At 47.8% G+C, this 14,619-nt stretch overlaps 1 protein-coding gene across 1 annotated transcript in view; it reads right to left on the bottom strand.

Annotated features, from left to right (window-relative positions):
* The window catches only part of BARD1 (BRCA1 associated RING domain 1), a 74,294-nt gene that overhangs the window by 38,996 nt on the left and 20,679 nt on the right, over nucleotides 1-14,619 (bottom strand). The window contains exons 5-6 of the mRNA XM_015826070.1: nucleotides 13,914-13,994; nucleotides 11,472-11,644 (exon numbers count right to left, since the gene is read on the bottom strand). Of these exons, the coding sequence (XP_015681556.1) occupies nucleotides 11,472-11,644; nucleotides 13,914-13,994 (254 nt within the window). The remainder of the gene's footprint in view (nucleotides 1-11,471; nucleotides 11,645-13,913; nucleotides 13,995-14,619) is intronic.

Here is a 14,619-nt window from a genome sequence, read left to right as displayed (position 1 = left end):
CAGTAGAATCCACGAATGGGACATACCAAAGCCCCTATGATCCCACGGGTGGGAAGCAGGTTGGTTCAGTGTCGGCGTTGAAATGGACCACTTGTTGTAAAACCCAACGACCAAAAGCAGCCTCTGCAGAAGCAAACTTGTCGAGCTTGTAGTGGCAAATGAATGGTGAAGGAGACGACCACGTAGCCGCCTTACAGATGTCCTCTATGGACGCCTGAGTCTGCCACGCCGCTGACGTGGTGGCGCTATGAGTAGAATGCGCTGTCAGATGACTTGGGACAGGCAAAGAGAAAGCCTGATAAGATTGAGCAATACAGGCCTTGATCCACCTGGCTATAGTAGAGGAGGAGACCTTCTGTCCCTTAGAAGCCGTGTGGAATGAGACAAACAATGCCTCCGATTTGCGAAACGGAGCTGTCCTCTTAAGGTAATGACGAAATGCCCTATGTACGTCTAGGAGATGCCACTGCTTTTCTAGTGTGTGAGAAGGATTTGGACAAAAGTTTGGTAGTACAATATCCTGAGCCCGGTGGAACAAAGTATTCACCTTGGGGATGAATGAGGAGTCTAACCTCAGCACTTCCCTATCTTGGTGGAAAGTGCACAGGTCTTCCCTAACTGAGAGAGCAGCCAGTTCTGACACATGCCTTGCCGACGTGATAGCCACTAGGAAGGCCACCTTAAGGGACAAAATGCGAAGAGAGCAAGACCTGATAGGTTCAAAGGGGGACCTTGTGAGTGCCTGTAGGACCCGAGGTAGTTCCCAAGAGGGATACCTGTGCACCACCGGAGGTCTGGAGTTGGAGACTCCTTTCATAAAGGAACGAACTCTGGCATGATGGGACAATGGAATGGAGTCGGCGCAGATGAACACCGTAGAAAGAGCGGCCACCTGCCTATGTAAGGTGTTGGACGCTAACCCCTTATCCACTCCACCCATGAGGTATTCGAGAATCACTGGAATAGTAACAGAAGATATAGACAAACCCTTACGGGTACACCGGTCACAGAAGTTCCTCCAAGTGGCATCATAAATCCGGTTTGTCTCCAGCCGTCTAGAAGCCTGGATCATAGATATCACTCTCGAAGAGTAAGATCCGTGCATTAGGAAGTGGCGTTCAGATGCCATACGGCTAGATGTAGCCACTGCGGATCCGGGTGTCGAATGGCCCCGTGTTAGAATTATCCTCTCTGGAGGGATATGCAAAGGAGGAGCTACAGCGAGGTTCACGAGATCCGCGAACCATGGACAACTCGGCCAATACGTGGCCACAAAGAGTAGCTCCGCTCGTTCCTGTAACAGCTTCCTGATGACGGCCGGGATCAAGGGAAGAGGTGGAAATGCATACAGAAGGCCCGCCGGCCAAGGACTGTGGAGGGCATCTGCTCCCTCCGAACCCTGAGATGGGTACCGTGAGAGAAACCGAGGGAGCAGGGCGTTCACCGGGGATGCAAACAGGTCGACGCTGGGTCGACCGAAGCGGTGAGTGATCTCCTGGAAAAGACGGGGATGCAGACGCCACTCCGAATGATCTATTGTAGATCGACTCAGAAAATCTGCCTGGCGGTTCTCCACCCGAGATGTGTTCCGCCTTTAGGGACAACAGATTCCGTTCCGCCCAGAACCCCAGACGCCTGGCTTCGGACATCAAGGTCTGAGATCGAGTGCCCCCCAGTCTGTTGATATGGGCCTTTGCCGCCATGTTGTCCATCAGGACCAGCACGTGGCGGCCCGCCACTGTCCCGTGGAAATGGCGAAGTGCCAGGCGTATTGCTCTGAGTTCTAACCAATTTATGCTTTTCTTGAGATCCCGATGGGACCATTGCCCCTGGGCGAATTGAAGATGTAAATACGTCCCCCATCCAAACAGACTGGCATCCATGGTCAAGGTCACCCGAGTCGGTTCTCGGAATAGGGACCCCTTGGACAATGCCGGGGACAACCACCAAAGAAGGGACGTTAGTGTCTGTACTGGAACTCGCACCCTCTGTGGAAAGCAAGCTACACCTCGCTTCTGGTAGGGGAGTAGGAACCACTGCAGTTGTCTCGTATGAAGCCTGGCCCAAGGCACTATGGCGATACACGAGATCAGTTTCCCTAACAGCTGTAAGAGGAGTAGAGGCACTCGTTTTTCCTTACGCACTTTGGTGACCATCGTGCGTATACTGACCTGACGCTCTCGAGACAGAAACACTTGGCACTGGTTGGTGTCTATTATTGTGCCCAGGTGGAGCAAACGGTTTGTTGGGGTCAAATGGCTCTTTTGAAAGTTGATCATAAACCCATGATCTTGGAGCGCCCTGCTCGTCAGAGCCACGTCTGCTCGGGCGTTCAGAGCCGAGGACGACTGGATTAGGATATCGTCCAAGTAGCACTGAACACGAACTGGTACCAGCCTGAGCTGGGCAGCAAGGACCGCCAGGATTTTGGTGAAAACCCTTGGAGGGGATGATAGGCCGAAAGATAAGGCCTTGTACTGATAGTGATGGTTGGAATACCTGAATCTGAGAAACCGTCTGTGATCCGGATGTATGGGAATATGCAGGTAAGCTTCTGTCAGGTCTATGGATGTGAGAAAATCCCCCGGCCGAATGCTGCCTAAGATGGAATGCAGAGTTTGCATCTTGAATTTGTGGTAAACTATGAACGGGTTTAGGGCCTTGAGATCGAGGATCGCCCTCCATCCTCCCGAGGCTTTTGGAACCACAAATAGGATGGAGTAAAACCCTAATCCCCACTGATCCGGTGGTACCCGCTCCATGGCCTCTATGTTCAGCAGATGATGAATGGCCTCCTCCATGAGACCTTGTTTCACGGGATTTCGTGATAGGGGGCAGGTGATGAAGCGACGGGGTGGGAGGGTTAGGAAATCCAGAGATAGACCGTCTCTGATGGTGGTGAGAACCCAGATGTCCGTGGTGGTGCTTTCCCATTTGTGGAAGTAAAGTGCCAGTCTTCCGCCTATGGGAGGAATCCGCCTCAAGTCACTTTGACTTTCGGAAAGGGCGACCTCCCCTGCCATGAAAGGGACGCTTGGCCTGGAATTGTGGCTTTGGCTTGTCTCTTTAGCCAGACCGGTCCGAGGAGCGGTCCAGCCCCGCTTGAAAGGGCCAATACCCGCTCCAGGAAGTTCAGTCTGAACCAGACTTAAATGACGGACGCCGATTATATGGTGAAAAACGTCTGCCCGTCTTTTTGGTGACGTGAGACAATACTTTCAGCTTTTCCCTGTTTTCAATCAGGAAAGGGGTAAGAGCCTCTCCAAAAAGGCGGCCCTTTTTATATGGTGCCGCAGCCACTCTCCATTTGTTTCTGGTGTCGGCCTTCCAATTTTTAAGCCAGAACAACCGACGTGCAGCCACGTTGGAAGCTATGGCTCGAGCCGAATATTTGGCGGCCTGCAGAGACACATCCGCCATGTATTCCAGTGCGGCCCTCAATTTAGTGATGTCCTGATGCACCCTTACATCGTCTGGGGATATCCTAGCCTGTAATTCTCCCTGTCCTCTCCCCTTCAATCATTCAGGCCTGTTTGTGATACTGAGACAACTGGCCAATTAGAGATCAATGCCAATTAATGAATCTATTATTATTATTATTATTATTATTATTAATTTTTTTGTGTCTCACTTAGTGGTGGCTAGGACAGTAAATGCCAGTCCACTAGATGCAGACAGCGGAACAGGCAGTCAAGCAGCAGCCCAATCTATTGACACTGTATGGTTATGAATAAGAGACAAGTAGAATGTGTTGTATTTAATACTGAAAGAATGAGGCTTAATAATAATAGTTTCACACTGTAGAGGTAAAAGGAGGAGCCTAAGGAATTCTCCCCTCCCGCCATGAGGTTGCCTAAAAATGGCGTCTTGCCAGGAAGAGGAGGGGGAGGCCAAAAGAAACAGAAGAGCCTGACTCAACAGGGGGGGAAATAGGAGCCCCTATGCCCCCCCGCGCAAAGCTATCCCTGATAATTCAAGTAGTTTGGATATTTCCCTGAGAAGGGAAGAACTGGCAAGAAGTCAGGCAAGTTAATTTGTGAGGAATAAATTGAAGAAAACAAAGAAAGGAATCCTCCGTTCCCTTGTGAGTTAACAGAAAGTACGATCATGCGGAATGGCTATCTAAGCAAAACAATACTCAATCAAAGTAATTACAAAGCTCCCTTTGGAGGGAAAGCCAGTAAAATTGAATAATGTGCTTCAGAAGTCTGAAGAAGCTGTGCCAAATGTGGGGGGGGGGGCGATCGCCACGCTGCGCGGAATGCCGACGATCTGGCTGTCGGCTAAGAGTTGCCTTGGAAGGAAATTCAAGTAAAGATAGGAGATCTAGTGCAGCACTGAGCCCAGAGCTGAACTATTCCCCCCAAAAAAGAGGGTGAAGAATCCACGAATGGAAGTTACTACCTTACTCATCTAAATCGGGAGCCAAATTCTCTTCAGGGCTGAGACCAAACGAAACTGGGGCATGATCAGACCCTGAAGGGGCGTGGCAACTTTGATTGTTTGGTCTGATTGGGCTAGAGGACTAAAACAACCCATTCGTGGATTCTACATTCCCTACATGCTGGAGAACATGCTGCTTTTGTGGATTTATAATCTGCATTTTACTTTCTGAATAGATAAAGACTGTGGACAACATACAAAAAACAGGCAGATAGGAAAAGGGCTCCTCAAAGGACATTTCAAGTTGGGGAAAAAGTTTATCTGTTAACTAAGTATTTACGGCTTAAGTTACCTAGTAAGAAGTTAGGACCGAAGTACTTAGGACCCTTCCCTATTGTAAAGATCATTAACCCGGTCACGGTAAAATTAAAATGTCCCAGGCTCTTAGGGAAAGTTCACCATGTTTTCCACTGTAGCCTGTTGAAACCTTTTTGAGATTCCACCTTAAGACACCCCCTACAAGAAGGCATCGGGACCTCTCGTAGTGGTGGGACAGACTCACTATGAAGTAAAGCGTATTTTTGACTCCAGAATTTTTAAAGGGAAATTGCAGTATTTAGTGCAATGGAACGGATATCCGTTGTCTGAGGCCACCTGGGTGAAATCTAGTGATGTAAAAGCTGACCGACTCATTAATAGATTCTATAAGAAACACCCTAACAAACCAAGAGGCAACCCCTAACCTGTGCTTTTGTTTGCATTACAGGATTTGTCCTTCTTGTAAGGAAGGCCGGATGTAAATGCTGCTAATATCAGGTGTTATTGCTTTGACAACAGATGGAAATGCAGTCATTTTTCTCTTTCACTTTTAGAGCTAGTTGATGCTGGGAGGGGGGATGTGGATGAGAGTCCAGTTAGTCATAACAACAAAAAACTAAGCCATAGGAATTCAAGGTTACTGAGCCCAGAGTTGATAACAATTTGGAGGACTAGAGAGCTGTGGAGAGAGCCCGCGTTTCAAGCTAATTGGGGAATGTGATTTATGACTGTTAGTTGGAGGAGGGAATTGTGCTTTGCTATTTCGTGTCAAGGGGAGAGGAATTCAGTTTTTGGCTTCAACTATATAGTATTGATATTATGCTTCTCGAAAAAAAGATTCTTTAAGGTAAACAATGCCTCAAAGTTCTTTTGAAGAGTTTCATCTGTCGGAACCATGATATCTTAAGAGCAAAGTAGCGGTTAGATATTTGTGATGAGAGAGGGAGAAAAACAGGCAAGAAATGCAGCTGGGGAGGTGTCACCCTCCGCAAGGAATGAAAAAAGGCACCATCCCCTGAAGGAGACCAGCAAATGGCCCTCGCCCACTTCACACACCTGGCTTTGTGGGTTCCAGGGGAGGGGACGCTGCGAGCAGTGTGAAGTCCACATTACCTGTGTGACACCACCCGGCCTGCCCAATTTCAGCAGACAGAGGTGCGCTCTCCTCACTGCACAGAGAGGCTGGGCTGTGCAAGGCGAAGCTGGCGAGAAGCCGAACCCATGCGCTTCCAAGGGTGTGCCACAGGAGGGTAAGCTGGGGTCCCGAGTAAAAGAGAAGCTCTCAGAATGCGGTCAGCCTGCAAGGCAAAATGGTCACCCGCGACCTGCACCTGCTCGCTGCCTCATGTGCACGTGCCCGAAACTGGGTAGGCTGGGAGCTGGGCAGCATTGCGCACGTTATGTGGTCTCTCACTCCGTTCGTGGCATCCCCTCCCTTGGAGCTCACAGAGCTGGGTGTGTGAAGTGAGCGAGCGCCAACTGCTGGTCACCTCCAGCCAATGCTGGCTTTCTTCATTCCACGTGGAGAGTGACCCCTCCTCAGCTGTGTTTCTTCCGTTTTTCACTGCCACTTATGTGAACGCCCGGCATGGATGGCTGCCACAAAGTTGTAGATCAGCTATTGGCTGGCCTGTTTTATATCCTCTCCTATCTCCCCCTCTCCTCCTTTTCTCTTCAGTGCCGGTCCAGCTGACTCCTCTTCCCAAAGCTGCGTCTTTTTTCCTCTCCCTCTCTCACCAAAACTGCCTTCTTGTCAGAACTCTCAATTATTAATCATGCATATTCTCAGGGTGTACGTTATTTGGGTTCTGCCATTCTCCTGGGAGGGAGGGGGTGGCCAGGGGTTTATAATGCACATAGACTGTTTCTTCTGTCTGCTTTGATGTATCCTTTATGGTGTGTGAAAGGAATACCTTGGGGCCATCTGCCTTATCTCAGCGCGCAGGGAGGAACTGGAGAAGACCTAACAACCTTGAGAGAGATGCCTTATCGGTTGCTTTCCCACAGTCCAGTGTCACCTGTGGATTGGCCTGTTTGAACTGACCGGATGGACAGTTGGGGTGGGGTTATTGTTTTGTGGGTTTAACCTACTGATTTGGGCAGGAAGCCCTCAGATCCTGCCTAGCTTTCCTGCTTTCTGTACCTGCCAATAGAAGTTCCTTTTGAAATGATGCCAGTTTCAAGAGTTCTGCTTTCTTGGTAGGGAAACAGAGGCAGGTCCTTACATTAGGCAGGATCTGCAAAGTGGTCAACCCAGAGGACCAATCCTACCGTGGGGATCGTGCAAAATAATGTCTAATCATGGGGGTGAGAAGAGAGAAACCGAGCGCTTGGAGTGGGCCTCACTGAAGGCTTGCCCGAGCAGCAGTGACCTGGACTCCACCAGCTCGTCCGATGAGGCAGACACTCGCGAGAAACTGAGATGGTCGATCAGAGTGGGGAAGAAGGACAACTGGGACACGAAAGCCAAAAAAGTAACCCTCAGGCATGGCAGCCATCAACCCAGTTGGAAGCGCAAGATGGAGAAGTCGCTAAATGTCAGCGAAGATGAGAGTGAGAGGTCAGCGCGCTCCGACCTCTTCCTCAAGCAAGCCATCGGCATGCTGGTGGAGGCATTCAAAAACCTCCAAGAAGAAGAGGCCGATCCCTGCCGGGGTTCGATAGCCATGGATCGGGATCTAGAACAAGAGGTCCAGGAGAGCGAATTCACAAACCCTGGCCCTTCTGCAAGCACCTCAGAAGCTGCTAGAGCGACAGCCGAGGCCACCACCCCATCCCGTGCCATCCCAGCTGGAGGAGATGGACGCTAAGCCAGAAGGAGGTGGACTCACTCACCTGACCGCAAGGTCCCAGACCTGGGGGTAAAGTACGATGGTTCGCCCTAGTAGTTGGGCTTTTTCCTAGCCCACATCCTAAGCTACATGCACGAATACGGATGGGACATCCCCAGGGATCGTGGGCACATCAGAATTATAACCCTGGACCTGGAAGGTGGATGGTGTCCCTACATAACATTGACACTCCCGAGCTCCGGAATTTTAACCTGTTCATGGCAGCCCTGAGACGGAGGTTCGAGGACCCTCTAGCTGATCGAACAGCATCAATACCATAAAGCAGGGCAGGTGACAAGTAGCCGAGTACAATGAGGAGTTTAGAGACTTGGCGGACCGCCTCAACTGTCCTGAGGAAATCTTGATTAGCCTGTTTAAGGACGGGTTGAACGACGACCTCTACCAGGCTTGCATCGCCCGGGGGATCCAGCACGCCTCAATGGCTGGTACATAATGGTGGAACAGCCGAAATTGACCTAACACGCAGCCAACGGCAATTGGGCTGGACCTGGAGATGTTTCCCCTCAGAAGGGAAAAAAAGAGACGGCAAAGACCCTGGACGCAAACCCACGTTCGACCGCCTGCTTCAGATGTGGCAAAGAAGGTATCAAACAGCCTAGTGCCATTCAAAAGCACCAATCCTGAGGGCAGACCGCATCATGGGGGGAAAACCTGGAAAGCCACCACCGCAAACCTGGGAGACCGCCATGAGAGGCACCGAACGTCATAGAGGTCCAGCCCTTCAAACCACAGGGAGGGGAAACTCCAACTCTGCTGGAGAAACCGCCAGAAACCTCTGACAATGATTCGGATAAGTGGACCCATCGCACCCCTCACCAGAACCATAGAACTGTTCAGCCCAGAGATGGAAGAGAACGTGGCCCTAAAAGTGTTAATAGATTCAGGTTGCACTCTCTGCCTAATTAACCCAACCCTAGTGGGGAATTTGGGGATTCCGTAGAGGAGCATACCTAAAGAATATCAAGATTGGGCTGAGGTTTTCAGTGAGAAAAGGTCCGATGAACTACCCCCTCACCGGCCCACTGACTGTGCCATCGAAATCCTGCCAGGAGCTAAACCCAAGCTCTATTCGATGACTCCTGGAGAGCTCGAGGAGCTGCAGAAGTTCATCGAGAAGAATTTAGCACGGGGGTTTATTCAGCTGGCACGGCCAAAGACGTGTTATACCGAGAAAAGAAAGACAGGTCTCTATACCTGTGTGTGGATTATAGGTCTCTAAACGCTATTTGCGAGAACAATGTCTACCCCTTGTCATTAATGAAGGACATGCTGGTTCACCTTTCCAAGAGGAAAATATTCTCCAAACTGGATTTAAGAGAGGTTAGGATAAAGGAAGAGGATGAGTGGAAAACAGCATTTAATTGCCCCTTGAGGTGCTTCCAGTTCCGAGTCCTGCCTTTCAAGTTACAAGGGGCGCCTGCAGTATTCATGCAGCTGATAAATGAGGTTCTCCAGGGGCACTTGTACAAGGGGGTTCTGGTGTATTTGGATGACATCTTAATATTCACCTAAATGAACAAGGAGCATATCAAATTGGTCAGAGCAGTTTTAAACAAGCTACGCGCAGCATGCCTCTGTGCCAAGCTATCAAAGTTCGAGTTCCACAAGGAAAAACCTGATTACTTGGGTTACCGGATTTCCCACCAGGGGATAGAAATGGACCTAGAGAAGATACGAGCAGTATTGGAGTGGGCACTGCCTTGCACGCAGAAGCAATTGCAAAGCTTCCTTGGGTTCATGAATTTCTACAGTTTATTTATTTATTTATTTATTAATTGCATTTATATCCCGCCCTTCTCCTTACGGACTCAGGGCGGCTGACAATTGAATAAAATACTAACATATATACATATACTTAATTAAAATTTGATTAAAATTCCCTCTTTCGCCCAAATTGCCCTCCCCATCACAAACGTACTAAAAACAAAAGGGGTGGGAAACTGAAACCTAGTCAGCCATTGAAATGGACTATGGAGTGCCAAGCAACTTTCGAGAAATTAAAAAGACTTTTTCGGCTGAGCTGGTGTTAAAACACCCATACCCGGAGAAGCCATTTGTCATTCAGGCAGACTGAAGCGATGTGGCGGTGGGGGCGATGCTGCTGCAAGAGAATCAGGAGAGGAATTGCAATCTTGCGCGTACACATCCAAAAAGCTCACTGAAACGGAACAGAGGTGGGCAGTATGGGAAAAGGAGGCATATGCTGTGCGATGGGCTCTGCTCACATGGAGACATTTCCTGGAGTAAAATCCCCTTTCAGAACCCTGAAGCACTAAAAACCCCAAGGAAATTTTCCCCAAAACAAACTCGGTGGTCCCAGCATTTCCACCGATTTGATTTCTCAATTAAGTACATCCCGGGAGGGAAAGAACTTTTTAGCCGACACCTTGTTGAGGATGCCGCAATACAATAGCGTAAAATCCGACATAATCAAACACTTGATAACCCCAAAACAATTAGCAGGCCCTGTAATGAGAGCTCAGGCAAAGAAACCAAGGCCAGGGACCAGTAACATAGAGGCTCCGACCACCACAAAGGAATTCCCTAGGAAAAACCCACCTTTGAACAGCGAATCAGAGATCGAGTTTAGACAAGCATTAGAAACCGACAAATGGTTCCTTAACCATAAGAACCTTTGTTCAATGAGAGACAAACTGCCCTGGGTAGGAGAAAAGTTATACGTGCCAAAAACCCAGAGAGTAAAGATCATGCAACTCTGCCACGACTCGAAAATGGCGGGGCATTTCAGGTTCGTGAAAACTCTCCACTTGACCAAAAGGCAATTCTGGTGACCATCTATAAAAAAGGACATTGAAAGCTATGTGGCAAATTGCCCTGTCTGCATAGCAGCAAAGTGGAGACAGGGGAAAACGCCAGGATTATTACAAGTGGTGGCCAGCCCTTCGGCACCCTGGAGAGAAATCTCTATGGATTTTATAGTAGAATTGCCAGGAAGCGCAGGGAACACTGTCATTTGGGTTGTGACGGACCTATTCTTCAAACAGGTCCACTTCATACCCTGCCAGAAGATTCCCACTGCTAAAGCATAAGCCAGATTATTTGTATTACATATATATCAGCTACATGGGGCCCCACAGCGCATTATATCAGACAGGGGGTTCCAGTTCACCTCAGAGTTCTGGAAAGCTTTTTTGTACCTACTTGGTACCAGTCAAGGATTGTTATCTAGTCATCATCTGCAAACAAATGGTGGGACAGAACGTTCAAATTCAGTACTGGAACAATAGGAAAATATGGAAAAGAGCCAATTTGAATGAAATATGTTACGAACAAGTGAAATTGCAAATGCCAAGAGCTAATATTTTATATCACTTGACCAACTATGAAGCAAGACAGGCAAGAAATTCAAGGGAGCAAACATACAAAAAGTCTATAAAATATAAATTAATTTATGCAGAAGATTAACTGTAAAAAATAAGCTAGATCAAGCAGAGCAATTAATAGGTCCACAGATTCATATAACAGTTTCTGCTTGTAGTTTCACATGTTTTGCTAGACAAAGAAAAGTTTTTGAAAATAGGAATTTGCAGATTCCAAGGGAGACACATTTTTATTATCTTCAAACTGGACCTCTTGAATCAGCCTACAGTGATTTTACATTCTCCCATTTAATTAATTATTAAAACTCATTTTTCCAATAAAATATATTTTGACTGATAGATTCAATTAAGGCAAGCCTGTTCAAATCTTATAGGATTAGTCTGCAACTTTTCAGGTGGTAAAAACTATTGTGAAATTTAATACAGTATGAGTGCCCATTTCTTAAATAACTTTTATGAAAAATGAAAATCTTACACATTTTTATGTGAGGGGTTTTTTTGGGGGGGGGATATTGGGTGCAAAAGAATCTCTATTCATTTGTTCAAAAACAGATGACAAGCTCATGTAGTTACTCACACCACATCTCGAGAAGCTCCATGCAAAAGCAGCAGCTCCACAATTTCTATATGTCCATTCCTGGCAGCATCGTGAAGTGGCATATCATTCTGATACCCAGTCACATTCAGCAGTGCCCCATGTCTTATCAGCAATTCAACTATCTGCTTATGTCCATGATTACAGGCTTCATGCTAAATGTTGAATTGGGAAAAAGAAAATATAGAAGTGACAGAATAAGAATTGGCTCAGTTAAAAGCTGAACTTGAAAAAGCAGGAAAATGATGCCTCTAAATTACAGATTTTTATTTATTATAATCAAGACCGACTCCCAGATAGCTTGCAGGTATAATTAAGCATTCTAGGAATCTTTGCTATGAGCAAAGGAAAAAAGCTTATATTTGAACTTCACCTGGCAGAAAAAAATGAACACATTTTAACAAAATAACTATCCTTAATGTATTTTACCGCTTTCCAGATTCTGCTTAGACCAGGGGTGTCAAACTCAATTTCATTGAGGGCCGCATCAGCATTGCGGTTGCACTCAGGGGGGCGGGGGTGTGTGGCCAGGGTGGGTATGGCCTACTGGTTGGGTATGGATGGAGTGCATGTGGCCTACTGGGTGGGCGTGCCAGCTCTACATCATTCGCGTCAAGGGTGCCTGGGCAGGAGTGGGACAGATCTGAGGGTCTCTGGAAGAAGGGGGTGGCACAATGGCAAGTGCAAAGGCATGGTCCACTGGAGGAACCTCACTGTTCCTCTCAGGCCATGCGGGGGAGGGGGGCTGGATGATGGTGCGGGCTGCCGGGAGCCCTGGACAGCAGAGGCCCTTGAGGACCCATGTCACCAAGCCCAGCCCCACTTCCCCAAGGGGGCGCCCAGCTGCACTTACCTCCTCCTCAAGGCTGCTGCTGCTGTGCTTGCTCTCCTTAGCCAGGTTGCTCATGATGGGTACAAGGGCAAAGTCAGAGGGAGGCTCATTCCCTCTCCATGGGAGGAGACCCAGCTTTGTATCCAAAACTTCCTTAGCAAAGGATGGGAGACCCCCAGGATAAGCCAGGAGGAGGGGGCAAGGGGATGGTGAAAGGGCAGCAGGGCAGGACTGAGGCAGGACTTCCCTGAGACCCTCCCTCTCCTTCTTTCCTTCCTTCCTTCCTAAGTACAGAGTGGTGGGAAAATATTTGAGATGAGGGAAGGAGAAAAACAGGCAAGAAATGCAGCTGGGGAGGTGTCACCCTTCGTGAGGAATGAAGAAATGCACCATCGCCTGGAAGTGGCCAGCACATGGCCTTCACATACTTCATATATCTGGCTTGGTGGGCTCTGGGGGAGGGGATGCCATGAGCAGCGTGAGAGTCAACGTTACCTGCGCAATGCTGCCCAGCTCCCAGCCAGCCCGGTTTTGGCAAGCAGCAGGGCACTTTCCTCACAATGCCAAGACGCTGATCCGGGCAGCGCAAATCCAAAAAGAAGCATGATGCCACCAGCCCTCAGCCTGCCCGGTTTTGGCAGGCAGCGGGGCGCTTTCCTCACAGCGCCGAGAGGTTGAGCCGGGCAGTGCGAAGCTCGCCAGCTTTGCACCTTGCTGCCTGCTGAAATTGGGCAGGCTGGGGGCTAGGCAGCATTGCACTTCTCATCAGATTCACGCCACCCAGCTCAGCTCTTGGCACTGTGAGGAGAGCGCCCCGCTGCCTGCTGAAACCGGGCAGGCTGGGAGCTGGGCGGTCTCGCTTTTTTTTTGGGATTTGCGCTGCCTGGCTCAGCCTCTCAGCGCTCTGAGAGCGCCCCGCTGCTTGCCGAAACCCCTCCCCCAGAGCCCATCAAGCCGGATATGTGAAGTAGGCGAGGGCCATTTGCTGGCCACTTCCAGGCGATGATGCATGTCTTCATTCCTCACAAAGGGTGACACCTCCCCAGCATGCACCCAGGGGGGTGGGGCTGACGTGGCAGGGGCTGGTTCTTCGCTGTTTCCAGACGGCCTTGTGGAGCTAAGACTGAATGCATTTCAGCATAGATGGCCACCACGAAATTGTACATTGGCTCCCGGCTGGCCTGGGCCAGGGCCAAAGCAGCGGGGGCCGTTCCCTCACTGTTTCCAGGATGGCTTCGCGGGTTACATGAAACCACTTCCGGGCCGCATCCAGCCCCCGGGCCTTGTGTTTGACATGTCTGGCTTAGACTTTTAAAATCCATTTCACTTGCTTCTGAAAATGCAATAGAAATTCACCTGAAGAAAGAAACTAGCTTTATTCAGACACAACAATGTAGGAACAAATAACAGGAAAAGCAAGAGAAAGAGGATCTCAAAACTATTTGAGTTTATTAAAACAAATGAAGTTTTTCCTTTTTTAGGGCAAACTGAGAGAAAAAAGTTCATCTAAATCATCCCTTGTATCACTTAGTCTTAACAAGAGTGAAATAAAGAACAAAGGAAGAATGGAAGAAATGAATCATTTAAATTACCAGTGGTGTCCAACCAGCATAGTCTTTAATGTTGGGATCAGCTCCTTTTTTCAACAAGCATTCAACAGCAGAAAGATTACCCTAGAAAAAGGAAATGAAAACATAAAGCATTAAAGTTGATTAAACTTTAACAATCAATTTAAATTTATTGAAGATCTATAAACGCAAAATAAAAAATAGGAAGATCAGTAACGGAAGAGGGAATCAAATATCCAACACAATAAAGTAAAACATGAGAAAGTTTTTTAGAAATACAAATTTCTAAAAATCACTCTTTATATTAAATCATGATAAATATATATTTTAGTTAAAGTAACTGATATGCTGATTTCTGAGTTCTTTGGTTTATTTCCCTATATAATTGTTTATTGTTTATTTCCCTATATAATTGTTACAACCCTTTCTTACTCCTCTTTTAAAATTAAATTTTCCTCTCCATTATGAAAAATGCCTGAAATATTCTATGAATTAAAAAAATGATGCAAGTCTAGAATAATCATGATAAAAATACGATTACCCAAATTAACTGTAATCATGATAACAGACCTTTGGAAGCACTAACACATACAACTGGTGTTGATTTTTAGCCACAGGTCTGCCTCCACTTGGAATTCAGAGTCCACCTTGTAACATGTGTCAATTACCTATCCTCTCTCAAAACAAGTCTAGCAGTCATTAATGTAGACATATGCACTCTTGCTAAATA

Source organism: Protobothrops mucrosquamatus, unplaced genomic scaffold (genome assembly GCF_001527695.2).
Source record: "Protobothrops mucrosquamatus isolate PMUCROS unplaced genomic scaffold, P.Mucros_1.0 scaffold2943, whole genome shotgun sequence".
Taxonomy (NCBI): Eukaryota; Metazoa; Chordata; class Lepidosauria; order Squamata; family Viperidae; genus Protobothrops; species Protobothrops mucrosquamatus.
This window is presented reverse-complemented; position numbering and strand designations above follow the sequence as displayed.